This window comes from Carettochelys insculpta, chromosome 6 (genome assembly GCF_033958435.1).
Source record: "Carettochelys insculpta isolate YL-2023 chromosome 6, ASM3395843v1, whole genome shotgun sequence".
Classification (NCBI taxonomy): domain Eukaryota; kingdom Metazoa; phylum Chordata; order Testudines; family Carettochelyidae; genus Carettochelys; species Carettochelys insculpta.
Genome location: NC_134142.1, coordinates 65,000,564 through 65,018,238, shown reverse-complemented (window position 1 = coordinate 65,018,238; position 17,675 = coordinate 65,000,564). Strand labels below are relative to the sequence as shown.

At 46.9% G+C, this 17,675-nt stretch overlaps 2 protein-coding genes across 8 annotated transcripts in view; one reads left to right on the top strand and one right to left on the bottom strand.

The window, feature by feature from the left end:
• PAPLN (papilin, proteoglycan like sulfated glycoprotein) overlaps positions 1–17,675 on the top strand; it is an 88,978-nt gene that overhangs the window by 51,830 nt on the left and 19,473 nt on the right. For 2 of the 3 annotated variants that reach the window (XM_074997105.1, XM_074997106.1), the window contains 9 exons: positions 72–741; positions 2,547–2,684; positions 3,594–3,718; positions 6,824–6,959; positions 7,672–7,809; positions 8,484–8,611; positions 9,272–9,380; positions 10,932–11,107; positions 11,884–14,702. In XM_074997105.1, coding sequence (XP_074853206.1) covers positions 72–741; positions 2,547–2,684; positions 3,594–3,718; positions 6,824–6,959; positions 7,672–7,809; positions 8,484–8,611; positions 9,272–9,380; positions 10,932–11,107; positions 11,884–12,035 — 1,772 coding nt within the window. In that variant the 3' untranslated portion in view covers positions 12,036–14,702. Of the gene's footprint in view, positions 1–71; positions 742–2,546; positions 2,685–3,593; positions 3,719–6,823; positions 6,960–7,671; positions 7,810–8,483; positions 8,612–9,271; positions 9,381–10,931; positions 11,108–11,883; positions 14,703–17,675 lie in introns of those variants that run through there. The other variant, XR_012645958.1, reaches the window with a different exon arrangement.
• The window catches only part of NUMB (NUMB endocytic adaptor protein), a 173,500-nt gene continuing 170,665 nt past the window's right edge, over positions 14,841–17,675 (bottom strand). For all 5 annotated transcript variants that reach the window (XM_074997110.1, XM_074997109.1, XM_074997112.1 and 2 more), the window contains one exon: positions 14,841–16,731. In XM_074997110.1, coding sequence (XP_074853211.1) covers positions 16,031–16,731 — 701 coding nt within the window. In that variant the 3' untranslated portion in view covers positions 14,841–16,030. The remainder of the gene's footprint in view (positions 16,732–17,675) is intronic.

Sequence of the window (17,675 nt, the reverse complement as noted above, 5' to 3'; positions counted from 1 at the left end):
CAAAGTAGAAAGGGACTCTGGGAGCGAACCCTCATAACCACGTCTCCTTCTTTTCTGCTGTTTATTGGTAGCTTATCCCGTCAAGTGTCTGCTCCCCAGTGCCCATGGCCCCTGTGCAGACTGGACCACTCGCTGGTACTTCATAGCAGCAGTCGGCAAGTGCAACCGGTTCTGGTATGGTGGTTGCCATGGCAATGCAAACAACTTTGGCTCGGAGGAGGAGTGCATGAGGGCCTGCCGAGGCTCTTTGGGAGCAAGCAGTGCGGGGTCTGTGGACCACCGGGGGACTTTCCACTTCCACTCGGGCTCCCGTCCACAAGAGGGAGGAGCCCAAGGGCAGCTGCAGCCATCTGCAAGAAGGTCTGAGAGTCATAGCCAAGGGAGCGGAACACGAGGGTCCTTCCACTTTGCCCAACCAGAGCCTGATAAACAAACAGCACAGCCGGGCCCAGAGCCACACCACAGGGAGGGTGGTTGGAGAAGGACCATAAATGTGGATCTAGTGTCAGAGTCTTCGCAAGGGACGGGCCAGCACTGGGGCTCTCATCACTCTGCTGCTCCTGGGGAAACGAGGATGGACCAATCGCACCAGCCACGCGGGAGGGGGGAAACGGATGTGTCTGGGCACTCGGAGAGGCAGCGTGAGCAGTGGTGGAGTTCTTCTGGAGCAGCCTCTCCGGCAGTGGATGGACTTGGGCATCGAACCTCACCAGGTTCTACCTCACAGCGAAGCTTGTACAGGTGCCACTTTTATTCTACAGGTTGTACCTCCCTGGTCTGGCACCCTGGCATCTGAGGAGTTCCGAACAAGGGAATTTGCCAGACCAAGGGAGGCCAGGCCTCTGGGCTCACCTTGTGGGGGTTGTCCCTCCTGGCCACCACTTGCTTCCTGCACCTAGGCTGCCTGTGGGGGGGCTCCATTCCTGGTGGGGCTCCTTGACCCTGGGTAGGCTGCCAGTGGGGCTCCCTGACCCTGGTTGGACCTGCCTGCCAGCCAGACTAGCTTTGGGCAGCTGGGATTCTCTAATCCAGCAATATCCATGGTCTTGCTGGACCACATATGTTGCTGGATGAAAGAATGCCGGATGAAAGAGGTTTTTCAAGCTATACTCCAGTGTGGTACTGAAGGACTGAGTGCCTTCTGAAGGAGATGGCACTAGTTCTGGACTGAAAAATAACTTACTGTCCTGAAATGTCTCATTATAGACGACTTAACAATATTGTTCCTGTGCAGAACTAGCTGTCCATGCCATGAGGATTTCTGATGCCCACTTTGCCTCTCATGGGCCCTGTCCTGCACGTCTCAAACACTCAATGACTTGAGTGGACCTATTGGGTGTATAAGAAATGCAGGCTTTGGCCCTTAATCTTCATTCTTTATATCTAGTGGGCACTTCACATGAATCCTTGTGGGCCAGCTCCTGTTTCCATTTAAATCAACAGGAGTTGTGCCCACCTACATCAGGAATAACTTTGGTCCTGTGTATAATTTTAAAACTTTATTTCAGCATGGCTGGGAATCAGCCCTGGATTAGTACTAGAGATGGATTCACACCCAGCTGATGAATACCCCAAAGATCAAAGGTTTGAGGATTTGGTTTAATTGTAAGTCTAAAACAGGGGTCAGCAGCCCCTGGTATGGGTGCCAAGAGTAGGACTTGAGCCAATTTTCATCGGTACACAAGGCAGGAGCTCAGCCCTGTCCCTCCTACCCCGTGCAGCTGGGAGCTTACTCAAAGCCATACCACCTGTGGATTAACAAAAGACCAGCTAATGCTGCCAACCAGCACCTAGATGGTGAAGCTCTGCATTTTGAGTTCTTTATTAATGAAGCTATTCTAAGTAGGAGTGTTAGTGGCTTTTAAAAGTATGACCAACACTCGGACCGTACATAGAGGTCAAAAGGTCACATTTTGGCACTCCACCTCGGAAAGGTTGCTGACCCTGGTCTAGACTAAAACGCAAGCAGGCTGTCTCCTGGGACCTGGACTCGGTTTTGAGTCAGTTCACCTAGGCTATAGGGATCTCTGCTGTGGACAGTCAATTGAGGAGGAATTCAGCTTTTCAAACTTGGCCTTCTGCCCTTCAGGAGAAGTCTAGTCCTGGCTTGTTAACTGCAGGCACTCAGGGCTCCAACACTCTACCGTACCCTGGGGTTATGCTTTAGCTTGCTTCTGTGTCACTCCCAGCCTGTCCTTAAGGCCTATCTTAGGGTATGTCTAAACTGGGGCTAGAGGCATGATTTCCAACTTGGGCAGGCATACCTGCGCTAGCTCTGGTTGAGCCACATCAGTGAGAAGGCAGAGCTGCCTGCATACAATACCGAGGGCTTCAGACGGGATCATATGTGGGTGGTGAGTCCCCCCTACCACTGTGGTTGTACTTCTGTGTTTAGCAGCAAGCTCAATGTGAGCTAAGGGAGGGGATAGCTAATGAAGCTGGGGATGATGCCTCCCACTTCAGTGTAGATATACCCTTAGAGAAACCAGAGGCAGGTGTGAGGGTGAGAGATGGACACAGGGTGAAATCATTTCTACCTCTGTCAGAGTCATCCTGGAAGGAGCTGAGTCCTCCATAGTGGAGGCAATTTTGGGACAGACCATTCATCTTCTCTGCAAAGCAGGTCCGTCTCCCTTCTCCAGAACTGAGTGGCAGAAAAATGGGAAGCCCCTGTTGTCTGACAGGTAAGTCTGGCCACATTGGCACCATGTTGCAATTCCTGTTCCACGCCCCCCCCCCCCCCATGCAGCTTGCAGAATTTTGTAAGGCTGTCTCAAAAAAACAAAATACAGACCCGCAAAATAACTTAATCAACTAGAAAAGCCCCTGTTAAATTAACCCCACCCCTTAGTGATACCAGAAAGGCAGGGGCATAGCAATAACAAATAGGCTATTAATTGGGGGTGTGGTGTAGACGAACATTTATGCACAAATAGGTCAAAAAGCATTATCACAACACCAATGTCTAGAAACAACATCCAGTTCATAAGTGGTTACGTAAGTGAGTTCTGAATGCTAAGTTGTCAGTGTTGCTGGAAGATGGTGGAGTTGCCCAGGAAGTGCATTAATTGCCACCTGTGTATAGATTGTAGTGGCTTACCCCTCTCAGATTGCAGCTTTTCCTGCTTAAAACTTGACCTTTTGAGAGAGAGACTTCTCAAACCTGTTGTACAGGGTTTTCTGGGGCGGGGTCGTCTCCTGTAGCAGTCTGTTAGCCAGGAGTCACTTTCTATTGTAAAAGCAAAGGTAGAAATACAACAGTTCCTAGTTTTGTTTTACACTGGATGGCCACACGCTGTTGCTGAAAGGGCAGCTCAGCACTTTAGGTTTGGGGACATTTTAAAATAGTTCCCGTGTCTCCTCCTTGCCCTTTGTTTCCCATCTCAGATTCCTCTTTTCATTGCCGTCTCCCCTTCTCTCACCCATTCAGTAGCCTGGGTAGGTTTTGCCCAGTGATGCGTCCCCAGCCATTCACCACAGGGCAGTCACTGCAGCTGGGATTTAAACCAAAAAGGGACAATTAGAATGTGGCTTTGGTCAATCAGCAGCTCCACCCAGGTTCTCTTGGGTAACTGCATTTGTTCCATCTGTAGGCATGTCTACCAGTCTGACAGCTCCTTGGTGATCAGCCGTGTCAGAGCTGAGGATGCAGGGAGGTACACGTGCATAACTTCAAATGGGAAGATGGAAAACCGACAGATTCAGCTACGGATCAAAGGTGACTCGCTACCTTCCATTTAAAACCAGCACATTATTTCTTCTGTCCCTTTTTAAAAGTAATTGAAAACAGGAATGAGTAATGTGAGTTGCTGGGGCGGACTTGTAATGGAACTTATTTGAGCAGATGCAGCTGTGTATTCTACTTAGGTATGTGTCCACCCAGTGCACTGGAGACCTTTGCCTCTCGCCCATAGGAAAGGCACTCGCACTCTCTTGTCTTTGCTTCTCTGGCCATGTAAGCACAGCACCACCTGGGCCCTCTTTCTTCCCATGACCCCAGCTAGAATTCGAGCTCTATCATCAGTTGATGATGACCTGTTCTGTTGATTCCCTCTGCAGCAGCTGACACTGGCCACCGTTGGAAGACAGGATACTGGGCTAGCTGGGCCTTTTGGTCTGACCCAGTATGGCCATTTTAATGAGCTGTTTTTCACCTTGCACTCTTGGTTTCAGTCTGAGACTTTTTCTTGTGGGTAGTAGTACAGGTTGAACCTCTCTAGTCAGCACACTCTGATCCAGCAACATCTGCAGTCTGGGATGAGTTTAGTTAGCCGTAAGACCACTTATCACGGATGTGGTCAGGTTTCTCGCATTCCTCTCAAGTTTGTTCACAGCCACCAGTCCTGGCTGTCCTGTTCTGTACTGTTGTGTAGCTCTAATCTACCCCAATGTGTTTTCTCAGAGCCCTGAAAGCTGTGGAAGTGTTGGTAATGCTGCTAGACCTCCTGTGATTCAGCATATTCTCTGGTTTGGCATCAGTCAGGCCCCCGGGGTGCCAGACTAGAGAGGTTCAACTTGTTGTACCTTAGTTTAAGTTTAGGGTTAGTATAATGATTGGAGTAGTTGGCTGCCCTCGCCGGGATTCAAACATTCTTCATCATGGAGGTGGTGGAGGGGTGGAATTTTACAGATGATTTTAAGGCATATCCATATTCCTAAGGTGTGTGGCTGCTGTCTTGTGTATTCAGGTGGAATTTCTGCAGGAGAATATGTATAGCTGCTGGATGTTCTCCAATCATCAGCTCCAAGGAGAGAAACCATCCCAATAAATGAGGCTTTTCTGAGTCTTGCAAAGACTCTCTGTAGCCTCCTAGAATGAAACATGTGGAGAAGCAGGACTTTGTGTCCATGCAGGATTCAGAGGGTTTCTACTACTACCTGACCCTTAAATCTGATGGTAACTGCAGCAAATAACATGGCATGGCAGGTGAGGACAGAGTCAAAAAGGATGGACTAATGACAAGGGAGATTTGTCTCCCCCCTTCCCTGCAAATGTGCATCACAACTTAGGTGGCATTGCTCTCTAAACATGATTTTGGCAATTGGATGGCCATGTCTGTGGTCAAGGACAGGTCGCTGGAAGAGTCTAGAGAATCATGGTGGGAGACCATTTAGAGGTCCAGACCTTGCAGTAAGCTGTCTGTCTAGATGCCATGGTTCAAACTATAGTATCTGCTGTGACCATGAGGAGAGCCTCATGTCTGCAGAAGTCTGTCATTGGCTCTAACCATTGAAGAACGGTGCCCCCCCATCCCTGGAATGAGGGGTGGGGGGGGAGTTAATTTTACTTTCACCTCTGGTTGCACGCTGGCTGTCAGGTGCTGCTTAGCTTTTTATCTGACTGGGACCAAAGCTTTCTGCTCCTTATCTTGTATGTGTATTTCACATGCAGAATGCATGAAGAGTCAAGTGGTGATCACAATCTCCAGTTGTAGAACTTCCTGCCTCATAATGGTTTGTAAAATAACCTAAACTGCACCACTTCAAAGGCCAAGCACCATAGACTCTACTCCTCAGTGCCATTCCAGTCCTGGATAGTTGCAGGGCTGCCACGTGATCTTCTGTGCAAACCACTATAGCATTACTGCTGTGCCCAGATGCGAAGCAAATTTTGGGTTGGCCATTTTGCAGTCCTTGTGTCAACAGACTTCAAGCCCTACCTCCTAGGAGTGCTGCTTGCTGGTCAGCGAAGCAGAACATACAGCTGCATCTGCTTCAAAAAAAAAAACTTGTTACCTGCCTGTAACTACTGTTCTTTTAAGATGTGCTGAGGTCATGTATTATATGGCCCACCCTTCGTTCCCTCTGCGCTGGAGTCTACACTTCTGAGGCTCAGTGCAAAAGAACCAGGGGGGTGCGCTGACAGTGCCGTCCTTATACTGCCAGGGGCAGGGCTTTGACAGCAGGGCATGTGCCCTGTCCTTACAGATACTGGTAAGCAAAGTTCTCTGGCTCCACTGCACTTGATCACAGCTGTAACACGTTTATAAGAACAACAGTTATGGGTAGGTAACAGGTTTTCCCCTCACTGGGCGTCTTGCTGTTCTACCTTCTTCTATGGCAGCGGCCAAATCATCCGAGTGCTAGCCCTAATCCCAGCAGCACGTTCCTCCACGCAGCGTTAGCCCTAACGCCACCATTGAGAGAGACTGCAGTGCCAGCTGCATCTGGAGCAGTGACTAGCCCAATGCTAGTCTCACCTCCAGCAGCCTCGGTCCATTTTCATCCTGGAGTCCTCCCTCCTCTCCCTTTCGCTTTACTGGGTACAGAGAGGGGAATCCTGCTGGCCTTGGTCTGAAATCACTCTCTGCCATGGCTGCCAGTCCTGCTTCACATCATGTCATGTGCACTGCTGGGACAAACCACTCCACCTGACTCTTGTAAATGCTGGGGTCTTACCCAGAATGGGCCTTCTGCATCATCTTGCTCTTTTTTTTGGGTAAGAGAAAAGGAGGCATTATTTAAAAAAAAAGGACGAGCCGCCACTGCTCTCCTCTCCAGTGTGTACCCTCATGCCTCTGCAGGAGGACGGGAAACATCCAGCTTCTCTTTGCCATTCCTCTAGGGTTCCTTACCCAAGAGACACGGCTGCCTGTCCATTGATGGAGGAGACCAAGAGCCCAGTTGCCACATCCTGCATGGCTGTAGCTCCCATTAATGGGCATCTCAGACTTGCAGCTCTCCTCAGTCAGAGAAGAGATGCCAAAGGGGCTTGGCTCCTGTTTGTTACCTGCTTTAACTCTCCCAAGTTCACACCAACTCCATGCAAGAGGTCGTGGTGACTGGGTTGTCTTATTCTCACACAGCCTTTTATTTTGAACAGAGGACCAGGAATCTCCTCTGACAGAGGGTATTAAAAGGCGGCTCTTTCCTGATCTGAATCACCCACACGCAGATCTCAGAGGAGTTAATGGTGTACAGTCATCTGGTTCCTCTGTACACCAGCCACTTGTGTACAGGTAAGTGAAGAAAACAATATGGGCCTATGTTAAACAGGCATGAACCAGGCCTAGTGAATAAAAAAGCCACACACCACAAGCTCCCCCTCATCTAGAGTCTGGTAAGAACAAATGGTCTTGGGAACCAGGCAGGGCTAGAAGGGTCACAACTGCAGGGTTGCACGTTAGGCAAGAACTACTACTTCCCTAGTACTTAGATAATACTGGGTCATGCTGTGCAGCTCTAAGCCCCAGGCACTGAGATCTGCTAAACCTAGTAAAGTTCTCAGCCCAAGTCTGGTTGCAAGCAGGAGGCAGAAGGTGAATGTGTTACAAAACTTATCTGCAGCTCAGGAAGGAGTTGGTGTGAATTTTGAGTAAAGACTGGGGAGTGGTAGTTTTCCTTCACTCTAACCTAGTTCATCCATCTCCGCATGGCCCCTTGCCCATCCCAATGGGCAATTAAAAGCTTTTTGAAAGCTGACACTTCCTAGGCTGATTGCCAAAGAAGTGCCTAGGAGGATGGGTGTGTAGAAACGCTGCCTTTCAGCAATGTGCACGCAGCAGGTGCAGGAGATAGGGAGCATCAGAGTTCTGGTGTGAATGCAGAGAGCTTCAACCCCTCCTCAGGGGTACAAACAGGGCACACAGTACAGCGTACCTGAATTGATTTGCAAATGCTGTGTTAGGAAGTTGCTGCATCTCTTTGCTCTCATGACGATCTGTACTGCAGATTAAGAATGGATAAGAATGAGCCTTCTGTGGTGGATGCCCACATTGGGGAGCGTGTCAGATTGCCTTGTGCTGTAGAAGCCTCACCTGCATTAACTATCCAGTGGCAGAAGGATGGGCAGCCTGTTTCCTCTTCCAGGTGAGTTCAGGGGGTAATGTTGTCATCACAGGCAGCCTTTGGGTGTGCCAATGCTGGGGGTCTGGAGGATGATGCATTCTTTTGCCCAAAGCAGCAAGGCCCCAGTGATGGAGTCAGGCCTTGTGGTGTTTCATAACAGCCCACCCAGTCATGGAACAGAAATGACACCTTGTGCTGTTAGGTAGCATGACCCACAGCTTAAACAGTGAACATCATTCTTAAGTGAACAGCTGTGGTGAATAAGTCACCAGTGATCCAGAAGCTCAACTGTTCAGACATAAGATTGCCACATGTTGGCATTTGATCAAACACATTAGTGGAGAAGTTCCAGAGATAGGGGATAGTTCATCTGGTAATCACTAGAAACTTAACGGGGAACTTCAGGAGTTACTGGGGTCATCTTGTGGTAGCTGCTCCCCCTGAGGGTGGATCTGAGTCTCTGAAGGTCACGGCACTAGGGTATGTTTTTATGTAGTGGCTCTGGGAGTTGGTTGCGTGGTTTCCCTTGTTGCTAATGGGAGTCTCTGCCTCCTTAAATCTTTGTGGTGTTGCTGAATGTCTTCCCAGAGGGTGTTAGCAGCTCAGGCCTTAAACTTCTATGCTGCTAACAGCATGACCCCACGTTCCCTCTCCCTTCCCAAACCTCAGTGGAACTTGTGGCGTTGTTCCCCCAGACATCGGCAGCAGTCAGATGGTGCTCTGGTGATCAATCGTGTTGGCTCTGAAGACGCTGGCTTCTTCACCTGCATTGCTTCGAATGGGCGTGACCAGGACCAACGATGGATCCTGCTTCGGACTCTCGGTAGGAGAGGGTGGGGCAGGGGAAGGCCCCATTGTACTTGTAGAATATAAAAAGAAAGGAATGGGGAAGTATAGCTGGCTCCAGCTGAAGCGATGGATTTGATGTGTCTAGTTCCTGCTGCATGTCGTGTCCAGTGCTAGGGTAGCAGAAAGGGGTAGTTGTACTCACTGCTTCCCTAATGGCTGTAAAGTCCACATGTGAATGTGCACCACCAATAGAAACACAAAACCTAGCTGTGGACACGGCACATCTGGATGGCATTTTAATTTCTTCTGAGTGGCTGCACATCTTACAAGGAGTCGTCATGGATGCTCAGCATCTCCAGACTAGCTTAGGCCTAGAGTAGCTATAGCGACAAGGTGTAATTCTGCTGGTGCACAGTTCTGAGACGGGGTGCTGACTCCTCTACCACAGTGACTCATTGTAACAACGTTAGTGTGGACAACAGGGCTCCCAAAGAGAAATCTAGGGGTTTCCCCTTTTCCACCTCTGTACAACAAATGATTGCCCCATAGGAGGGGGGCAGGTGCTTAGGAAGTGCCCAGGTACCAGCTGACCATTTAGGGCCAGTGTGGAAAGGCTTCTCAGGAAGGGATGTTCCACCCACCAGTGGCAGCATAGAAGGGCCTTCCTAATATTGATGATCTTCCCACTGCCCAGGTGAGCTGAAGATCATAGGCCTCCTGCCCAGCCTCACTGTGTCTGAGGGAGAGAACGCCCAGCTCCAGTGCAGAGTGACTGGCAACAATGTGCATGTAAGATGGTCCAGGTGAGTACCCTCAGTAAGAGCATTTCCTGCCCCTCTCTGACCACGGCGCACAGCCTGCATGAAACATTAGCCTATATGGGAGGAGGGGCAGAGAGCACAGTTGGCTGCCCTCTCATCTCAAGCCCCTGCTCAGTCTTACTCTACCTCTGCAAAAGCTGGGCAGGAAATGTGCATCCAGGGTCACCAAATCTGGGCACTAGTGAGCCATGGAGAAAAGCTCCAGTCCTGGCTAGACTGGAAGAATCTACAATGGACAGTAGTGACATCTACCCTAGCAAAAAGTGCAGGATGAGGAACTGAGAGTGAGCTTTGGTCAGACCATTTACCACTTTAATGCCCAGTAGTTGTCTTAGTTCCACTGCTCATCCCCTGACCCCTGCTCAAAGAAAAATCTATTGGCAGAGAAGAATTAAAGGTCACTTAAAATAGGAAAAATGTGTCCTCGGGGGTGGTGGGGGGCAGTGGCAACTTGTGGATAAAGAAATTGAGTTTTGGTGTAGTTCTTCTGCTTAATTAGTAAAAGCTAAACAGGAGTCCTGGAGCACCTTAAAGACTAACATAAAAGCATAAGCTTTCATGGGTGAAAGCCCCCACATCTTCTGATGGAGTGGGTTTTACCCACAAAAACTTATACCAATAAATCTATTAGGGCTACAGCATAGTCCTAGCCTAGCTTGGAATAACTTGCACAAATTGTGTGTGTTGTTCTGAGTTACCTTATTTCAAACTTGGTGCAGGCTATTTTGAACTACAAAATACTGTGCTTAAAATAGCCCTGCTATTTCAAGTGCAGTGTTTCGCTGCGCAGTTTTTATTTCAGGATACAAATATATTCCAAAGTAGAAACCATAGTGTAGTCTTAGCCTTAAATGTGCCCCAAGACTCCTTGCTGTTTTTGCAGATAACACAGCTACTGCTCTGAGATGTAAAAATCAGTATTTTTGTGGATGACTGAGAGAAGAGGCTTGGGAATGGTCTGAAGAGGCAGCGCTATTGAATCAATGCGAGATTTTCTCCAAGAATCCAATTTTACAATGTGAATAAACTCACCCTTCTCAGTGACTTGGGTTTAATTTCCTTGATCGTTTGTTTGTAGGCCTGTTTAGTTCTCCAAGCCTGTAGACAAGTATTCCAGGAGAAACAGATCAGCCAATAGCTGACTTTCTACCGGAAAAGAAACAAGCACAACCTTTTGAACCTTCTTGAAGGATCCAAAAAGATGGACGGGGGCCAAGACTACACAGCTCTCAGGGTCAGTGAAGGCTTGGAGGAGAGTAGGAGACAGCAAGCAGCACCGTTGTTAACTGCTAGACAGCCACTTACTGCCCAGCTAGGATGTTTCCCTGACTCCTCTAGTCTCAAGGCCAGACAATACTGGAGAGAAGCAGGGGTTTTACACAGAGTACACAGCTGGCTTAAAACACACCTGTAAATTGTAGAGCCCGGGTATGGAATCATTGGGTTTTAAAAGAAGAGCTTTACAGGGTTGCTGTCATTCACCTGTGTCAAACTTGTGTTATAGTAACTGGCAGAATGGGCTTTCCACTACAGGAATGGGGTTCCAATGCAAGCAGATGGCCACCATATCCACCTGTCTCAGGACGGAAGCCTGATTATAAACAGTGTTCGGGCTGAGGATGACGGATCCTACACCTGCAATGCCTACAGGGGGAGCAACTCGGTCAGTGCCAGCACTGAGGTTAAAGTGATCAAGAGGAGGCCTGAAGGTGAGTATCCTCCCATGGAAAGCTCAGCAGATGAGACGACAGGCCCATGGGCTCTGTTGCAAACCCTTCCACCAGTTTGCTGTGTGACACTGAACTCCTGTCATGTGAGCATCAGTTCTCCTGTGTGGGAAATGGACAGATAACTGTAGGAAGAAGGTGGGAGGCTTGAATGACTCCTGGTAAAATGTTCATCTTGGGCAACCAGAAGTTAGGTTCCATATTCAGGCACCTATAAACAACTGGCCTGATCTTCAAGGGGTGCTGTGCATTTATGCAATTGCTTAGGAGAAATGACACCTTGCTGTGCAGTGTCCACAACTAGGCTGTGTCTATGGGTGGTGCACAGTCACAGATGCTGCAGTGCACAAGTTTATTCTGCACATGGATGGGGAAAAAAATCCATGAAGGGATAGATGAGATGAGTGGGAACATTGCTTCTGGGGTGAGCTACAGGTGAGCATCAAACCAGGCTACCTCCTTTGGTGTCTAAATATGGATTACTAGAGCTGAACTGACCATTTCTGGAGATAGATAGCAAATACTTGTTCATGCAGGCTGCATGGGGTAGGCAGGAACATGTCCTTCCATATTTGTATACCATGAGCACCTAGGGAAGAATAAAACAAAATCCTGATTCTAGCTCCTAGCAGGACAAGTGAGCTTTGGCTACTTATGCAGTTAGAAATGTTTTCCAGAAATTAATGTGAAATCTTAAACAGCAGTCGTGCTCTCTTCCTCTCTCCCCTCTGTAATCTATAGCCTTTGTTTTGCTGCAGCTGTGGACCTGACCAGAGAATGTGTTGACCAGCCACACCTTGCCAACTGTGATCTAATCTTACAGGCCCAGCTCTGCACTAATGAGTATTACTCCAGCTTCTGCTGTGCCAGCTGTTCTCAGTACCAATCGCAGAACAGCCCTAGCCCATAGGGATGAGAATAATCAGTTCCAGCCCAGATCCAAGAGAAGGTGGCCTAGGAAGATTACTGGACAGCGACTTTGTCCTTTTACTCACAAAACATGTGCTAGGAGCTTTGCTCTGCTCAAGACTCTCAGGTGGGCTGTTTTGCCAATGTGTGAATGCTACTCAGTCATTGTTGAAAGGCAGCAGCGGCACCATCCCAAGCATACCCCATCCCCTTGTTTCCACACATGCTTTGCTACAGAACACCCAGGAGGGAGCAAAGAATTCTCTTGGGCTTCTCTGAAAGATCTGGCAGTGTGAAAGAGGGGGACTTCTAAAAACCAGTAACTGGGTGCCCTGTGGAGAAAGAAAACTGCCAGTGCCTTGAACAGTGAGGCTGCATGAGGAGTTCAGTGAAATATTTCCCTCTGAAAGCCGGTAGCCACTTTACATACAATACCTTCTGTCCAACTTCAGGCAAATAGGGTGTTTCAATCCAAGGACAGCCTCGGTGTTTATCTCAGGCTATTCTTCATTCCATTACACTTTACAAACAGAACTCCTATGCAGAGATCATTTCAGCCTCTGACAGGCTTTAGATGAAACATTTGCTTAACTGCTCCCAGGCATTTCAGGTGAACAAGTCACTGGATTTTAACCACCCCTGTACCCAAAAAGCCCAGGATGACCCTGCTTTTCTATTTCATTCAACCCAGCTCCATGCTGAGACTTGTAGCCAGGACTTACTTATTTCTAGCCAGGGACTCACCAGTGCTATAGAACCTTCATTTTTGCAGAGTACCCATCAGGTTGTCTTCTCTGCTATGGTTGACTAAGTCAAATTAGCCACATTTAAACAGAACTGTCTGCTCCTTGCATGAGACAGTATTGACCTCTGAATTCTCTTCCTTGCTTTGCTCTTTGGAAGTAGTCAAATCCCAACTACTGACTGCCTCAGTGAAATGGGATCACTTGTGTTTGTTATGCACTTTGCAGGCTGTAAGAACACATGCAGAGAAATGTAAATTGGTGAAATTCAATTCCTAGCACTCTCCAAAGCACTAGCAGGAGGATACAATACTGACTAGCCCTGCCCCTTCTGACTTGCAGTGCAGCAAGCATATAAGGAAAAGTGACCACCACTTACTCAGGCTTTGTCTACAGGAGCAGCCTTATTTCAAAAGAAGTACTTTCCCCCATCTTAAGGCACTATCCCTCCCACCAGGAGGTTTACAGCTTGACATAATGCACCTGCCATTCAAAATGCTGTGGGTATAGTGTAGACAACACAAAGTGTAGCCATAGCCTTGTAATCATCACCACACTGGCCACAGGCTGAGCTGAGAATACACCAGAGTAACAATTGATCGATGTATAGCATTAACCACAGTTTGTTTCATGTTAGTTGACCATTTACATGAGTGCTGCATAATGGTGTAACTCCTGCAGCACAGGATTTGTGATAAGTTCCACTTAAGGTAAAGGCCTGTTTGTTTTTAGTTAAATCAGCTGATGTCACTGTCTAGCCCTGATGAAGTGGCATCAGTTACTTACTCTCTCTCTTCCCTGGCTTGATGAAAGATGGTCAGTAGCAACCTGGATATTTGAAAGCAGCTGTCCAGATATTTGATTTTTCCTAAATAAAAAATCTTATTTCATGCTGTCTTAAAAAAGACATGCAACTATCTTACAAGCTGAGTGATGTCCTTTCCCCTACTCCTGTTTTGAGAAATGTGAGATTAAGTATCCTAACTAGCTGGTTGCTCACCACTTTTTGGGGCTCGTTAGATAAAGTAGAACAATGTTCACTGTTCAGGGAACAATGTTAGTTGACCACATGACGATCAGAGTCATCTTGGGCTGATATCAAATGGTAGGTGTAACAGACACATCTGAATTCTAGTCTCCCACACTGTGGATAGCTACAAGAGGAATGAAACCTTGCATGTGTGATAAAGCATTTGTTTAGTATTTGACAACATGAGGGGCAGAATTAATCTTACATCTCCAGTCTTGAACTCTGCACTGCTTAGCCATGCAACTGTAAAGTAATTTGATTGTTTTTTTAAGGTAGCAATTGCTGAGGCTGAGAAACATGGCGTAGAGGTGGAGTGGATCTTGCTCCATGGACACACACACATCAGCTTGTAGTACAGTACCACTTTTTTTCAGGAGAAGAATAAGTTCCCTTTATCTCACTTCAGCAATTGAGACTAAACTCTTATGTACTAGATTCAGCAGGAGTAGCAGCTCTCAGATCCCTTTTGTAAAAGTCCAAAGGAGCTTATTTTTTTACTAGGATTTCCCCCAGAAACTAAGCATATTCATACTAGTTGCCTAATTGTGTCACCACTCACTCAGTATAGAGGCTACAGTTCACATACAAAGAACCTCAGAAAAAGTGTGTGATGATAATGGAGATTAATTGCTTTCTCCAGGCACTGTCACAGCCTTTACTAAAGTTCAGAGAGAAAAAACCCCTACTTTTCCCATTCCATGACACACAGCAAGAATCAATCACTACTCAAGTCCACAACCTTCACCCTAATATGTGAAGCAAATCAAGGATATCACACAATAGTGAAAAATTACTGATTTCCAAAACTTGGAGTTAGAGTACCATGGGTGCCCAGCACATTTCAAAAGCTCCAGGTAACTAGTTTCAAGAGTTAGTGGAAAAAGAATTGAGCTATTGAAAGAATCAGGTTTTTTAACCAGAGGCATTGAAGTGGCTGCTACAATGATCAAGGCAAGTAAGTGTATGAATTCAGTGCACAGAAAGCATGCAAGGGCAACAGTATGAACACAGGGAAGACTTTGCAAAATACAAGTTTCTACCACCAAACATTTATTTCTGTTAAAGCAGATTATAAATCATCAGTACAAATATATAACTTACATTTGCTTGTAAGGCCAAAGTTTAAAAGTAAAGTTAAACAAGATGGTTTTCACAAGTCACGAGAGGCAGAACTTGAAACAGCTGCAGCCCTAATCACAAGGTTTCACAAACAAAAGTTAAACAAATCCATTGAACAGACAGACAATATGGATTTTGGGGAACTCCCAGTTTAAGATATGGTTACAGTAAATCACAGTAGTGTTAAAACTGATAGACAAGGAAACTGCAGCAGTACACAAAAGAAAATATACATATAATATTTAATTTGATTCAATTAAAAAGAATAGATTTTCCCCATGGTTTTCAAACCATGGCAATACTGTTCTTTAAATTTTATTTAAAACTACTATATAGTGACTTATTGGTCATGATTGTTGTTGCAATATGCTACTTACAATGAACTGATACAAGAACAAGCTAGGGACCCACTTCCCTCCCTCCCAACCCCTGTATTAATTACAATAAGAATCGGTGATAAATCAATCTTATATACAATTTCTTACATCCAGACCCTTTTTTACCTTTGGCAAGATTACTTACAACTCATACAGCTTTTAATAGCCAGAACTATTTAAAATATTCTAAATGCATAAAAATAAAGATTTTGGCTTTATTCTTATATATATATAATAATAATAATAATCGCTCTTTTACTCAAAATGGAAGCTCAACTTTTTTCCAAAAACCAGCTGTTGATGGGCAGTTGACAGCTCCACCCTCTCTTAGTACATCCAACAACCCCTTTTTCCCACCTTAGAAAATGTGCTTCCTCTTTCCTCCAGGAGAACATTCACAGGAAAGTAGAAAGATGCTAAAGACAAAGGTATATCTTGTGATTTTCACTGACACACACCTCTGGGTGTTCCAGCAAATGGGCTTCACTTCAGGGCCCAACCACCGCCTTATGATCTGTTAGATTTCCTCTGCCATTTAACTAAGTGAGGATGGAGGGCCAGAGTGCAGAAAGGGGTGTTTCCATGATTCCTTTGTAACAGGTTCATCGTAAGTTTGTTTCTCCCCATGCCTGCTCCCTCTTCACTTGTAGGGATCTTTTGGGTTTATCAAAATGTACTGATTGAAAACAGACATCCTCTCCCTCCGTCCTACCACACTCAGGACAGTTTAAAGTTCAATCTCAAACGTCTTCTGTAAATCGCTTGAGAAGGGGTTAGTTGGAGATGGGTTGGAGCGCTGCTTCGACTTGCTTTCGAGAGCTGCCCACTGTGCTTCAAATGGATCTATCTGGTGGGCACATGCAGGAGGCTGTAACGGCTTATCCTCAGTGGCCCATTTGCCACTGTCGACTCCATTGAAAGCTGCAGAGCCATTGTGCTGAGCTGGAGGTTTGAAGAAGGGGCTCGCAGTAGCACTGCTGGATTCGTACTGGAGGAATGTCTGCTGTTTGACAAGGCTCGGTGATGGATGGGGATGGGATGCTGGAGGATGACTTGCAGTTCCGAACACATTGGCTACCATCTGAGAAGGCGTGATTCCAACCACAGGCACGCTAGGAGCAGAAAAGGTCATTCCATTTGCTACAGCATAGGGCTGAGCAGGGATAAATGCTGGCTGCATTGGTGGTACCACGCCAACTGGCACTGGCTGAGGTGCAGCAAAGGTGTTCACTGGAAAAGATGGTGCTGGCTGGGAAGCTGCTAGGGGAGGCTGTACTAAGGGCTGCGGGGCTGCTGGTGGTTGCTGCTGGGCTCGGACAGTTTTTGATACCTCTTCCAACCAACGATCTGCTTCTGAGGGAGTGCGCCTGTGAGTCATCTGAAAGAGACTTGGTGAGGCTGCACCTGAGGTGGTGCTCCATTCAGTACCTGGAAAGGAAAACAGGGAGAAGTTATTAAAACATCAGTTTGCCAGAGGTGGTCTCCTCTTACCAATACTAGCAAAGGGTTCCAAAGATGTGTACTCAAAAGCAGCTCCAGGCTCTTAACCCCACAGCTTGGGAGGATGTTGCAATTGCTGCAAGCACATTTTTGTACTCAGCTAGCCAAGTATCCTGCTCTGTTTCATGTGGAAAGTGACCTCTTCAGGAACTGGAAAATAAGCCCAGGGCAAACTGACAGGCTTACAGGAGGGAGGCGAATTCCCTTGCTCCAGAAGACATTTAAACCGAACAAATTTGCCATCACCCCTATCCAGGAGAGGACACTGACAGGGCCCTTTCCACAGCAGGAGAAAAGATAAGCAGGAAAGTGTAGCACTACCTTCCCTCACTACTTGATCCTGCTTTGGTACAGGAAAGGACAATTTACAACTTACATATTCAGAGCAGAACAGCTTTTGAACATGCTAGTTAGGCCTAGTGGACTCTCTGAATTCAAGCTGGGGTCAGTGGGAGAGGGAGGAGTAGCAACAGTATTTGGGTTTTTTTCCTACTTAATTATAAGGGTCAAAATCTCTTTCCACTGCTTCCTATTCTTTTGTGTTCCTCATTTTCCAAAAATACTTCAAGGGACTGAGCAGTGCTAGACTGGAAGCCATGGAGTCTACTCTTTAACAGAACGTGTAAAATAACGGGCAATAATTTGAGTCCTCTTCACTGCTTATTAGCACCGAACAAGGAGGAACCACAGAGATGGTAGATTTTGTGACATAGCCAATTCAATCCTTGATTTTTCTACTTACAGTCCACGAAGATGCTGATACCCTGCCTACTGGAGATCCAGGCCAGTAGGACCACCCCTCCAAATGCACAAAGGCCAAGGTTTTCAGATGGCAACAAACTTTAGCATTATAATTGAGGCCAGGCTGGAAT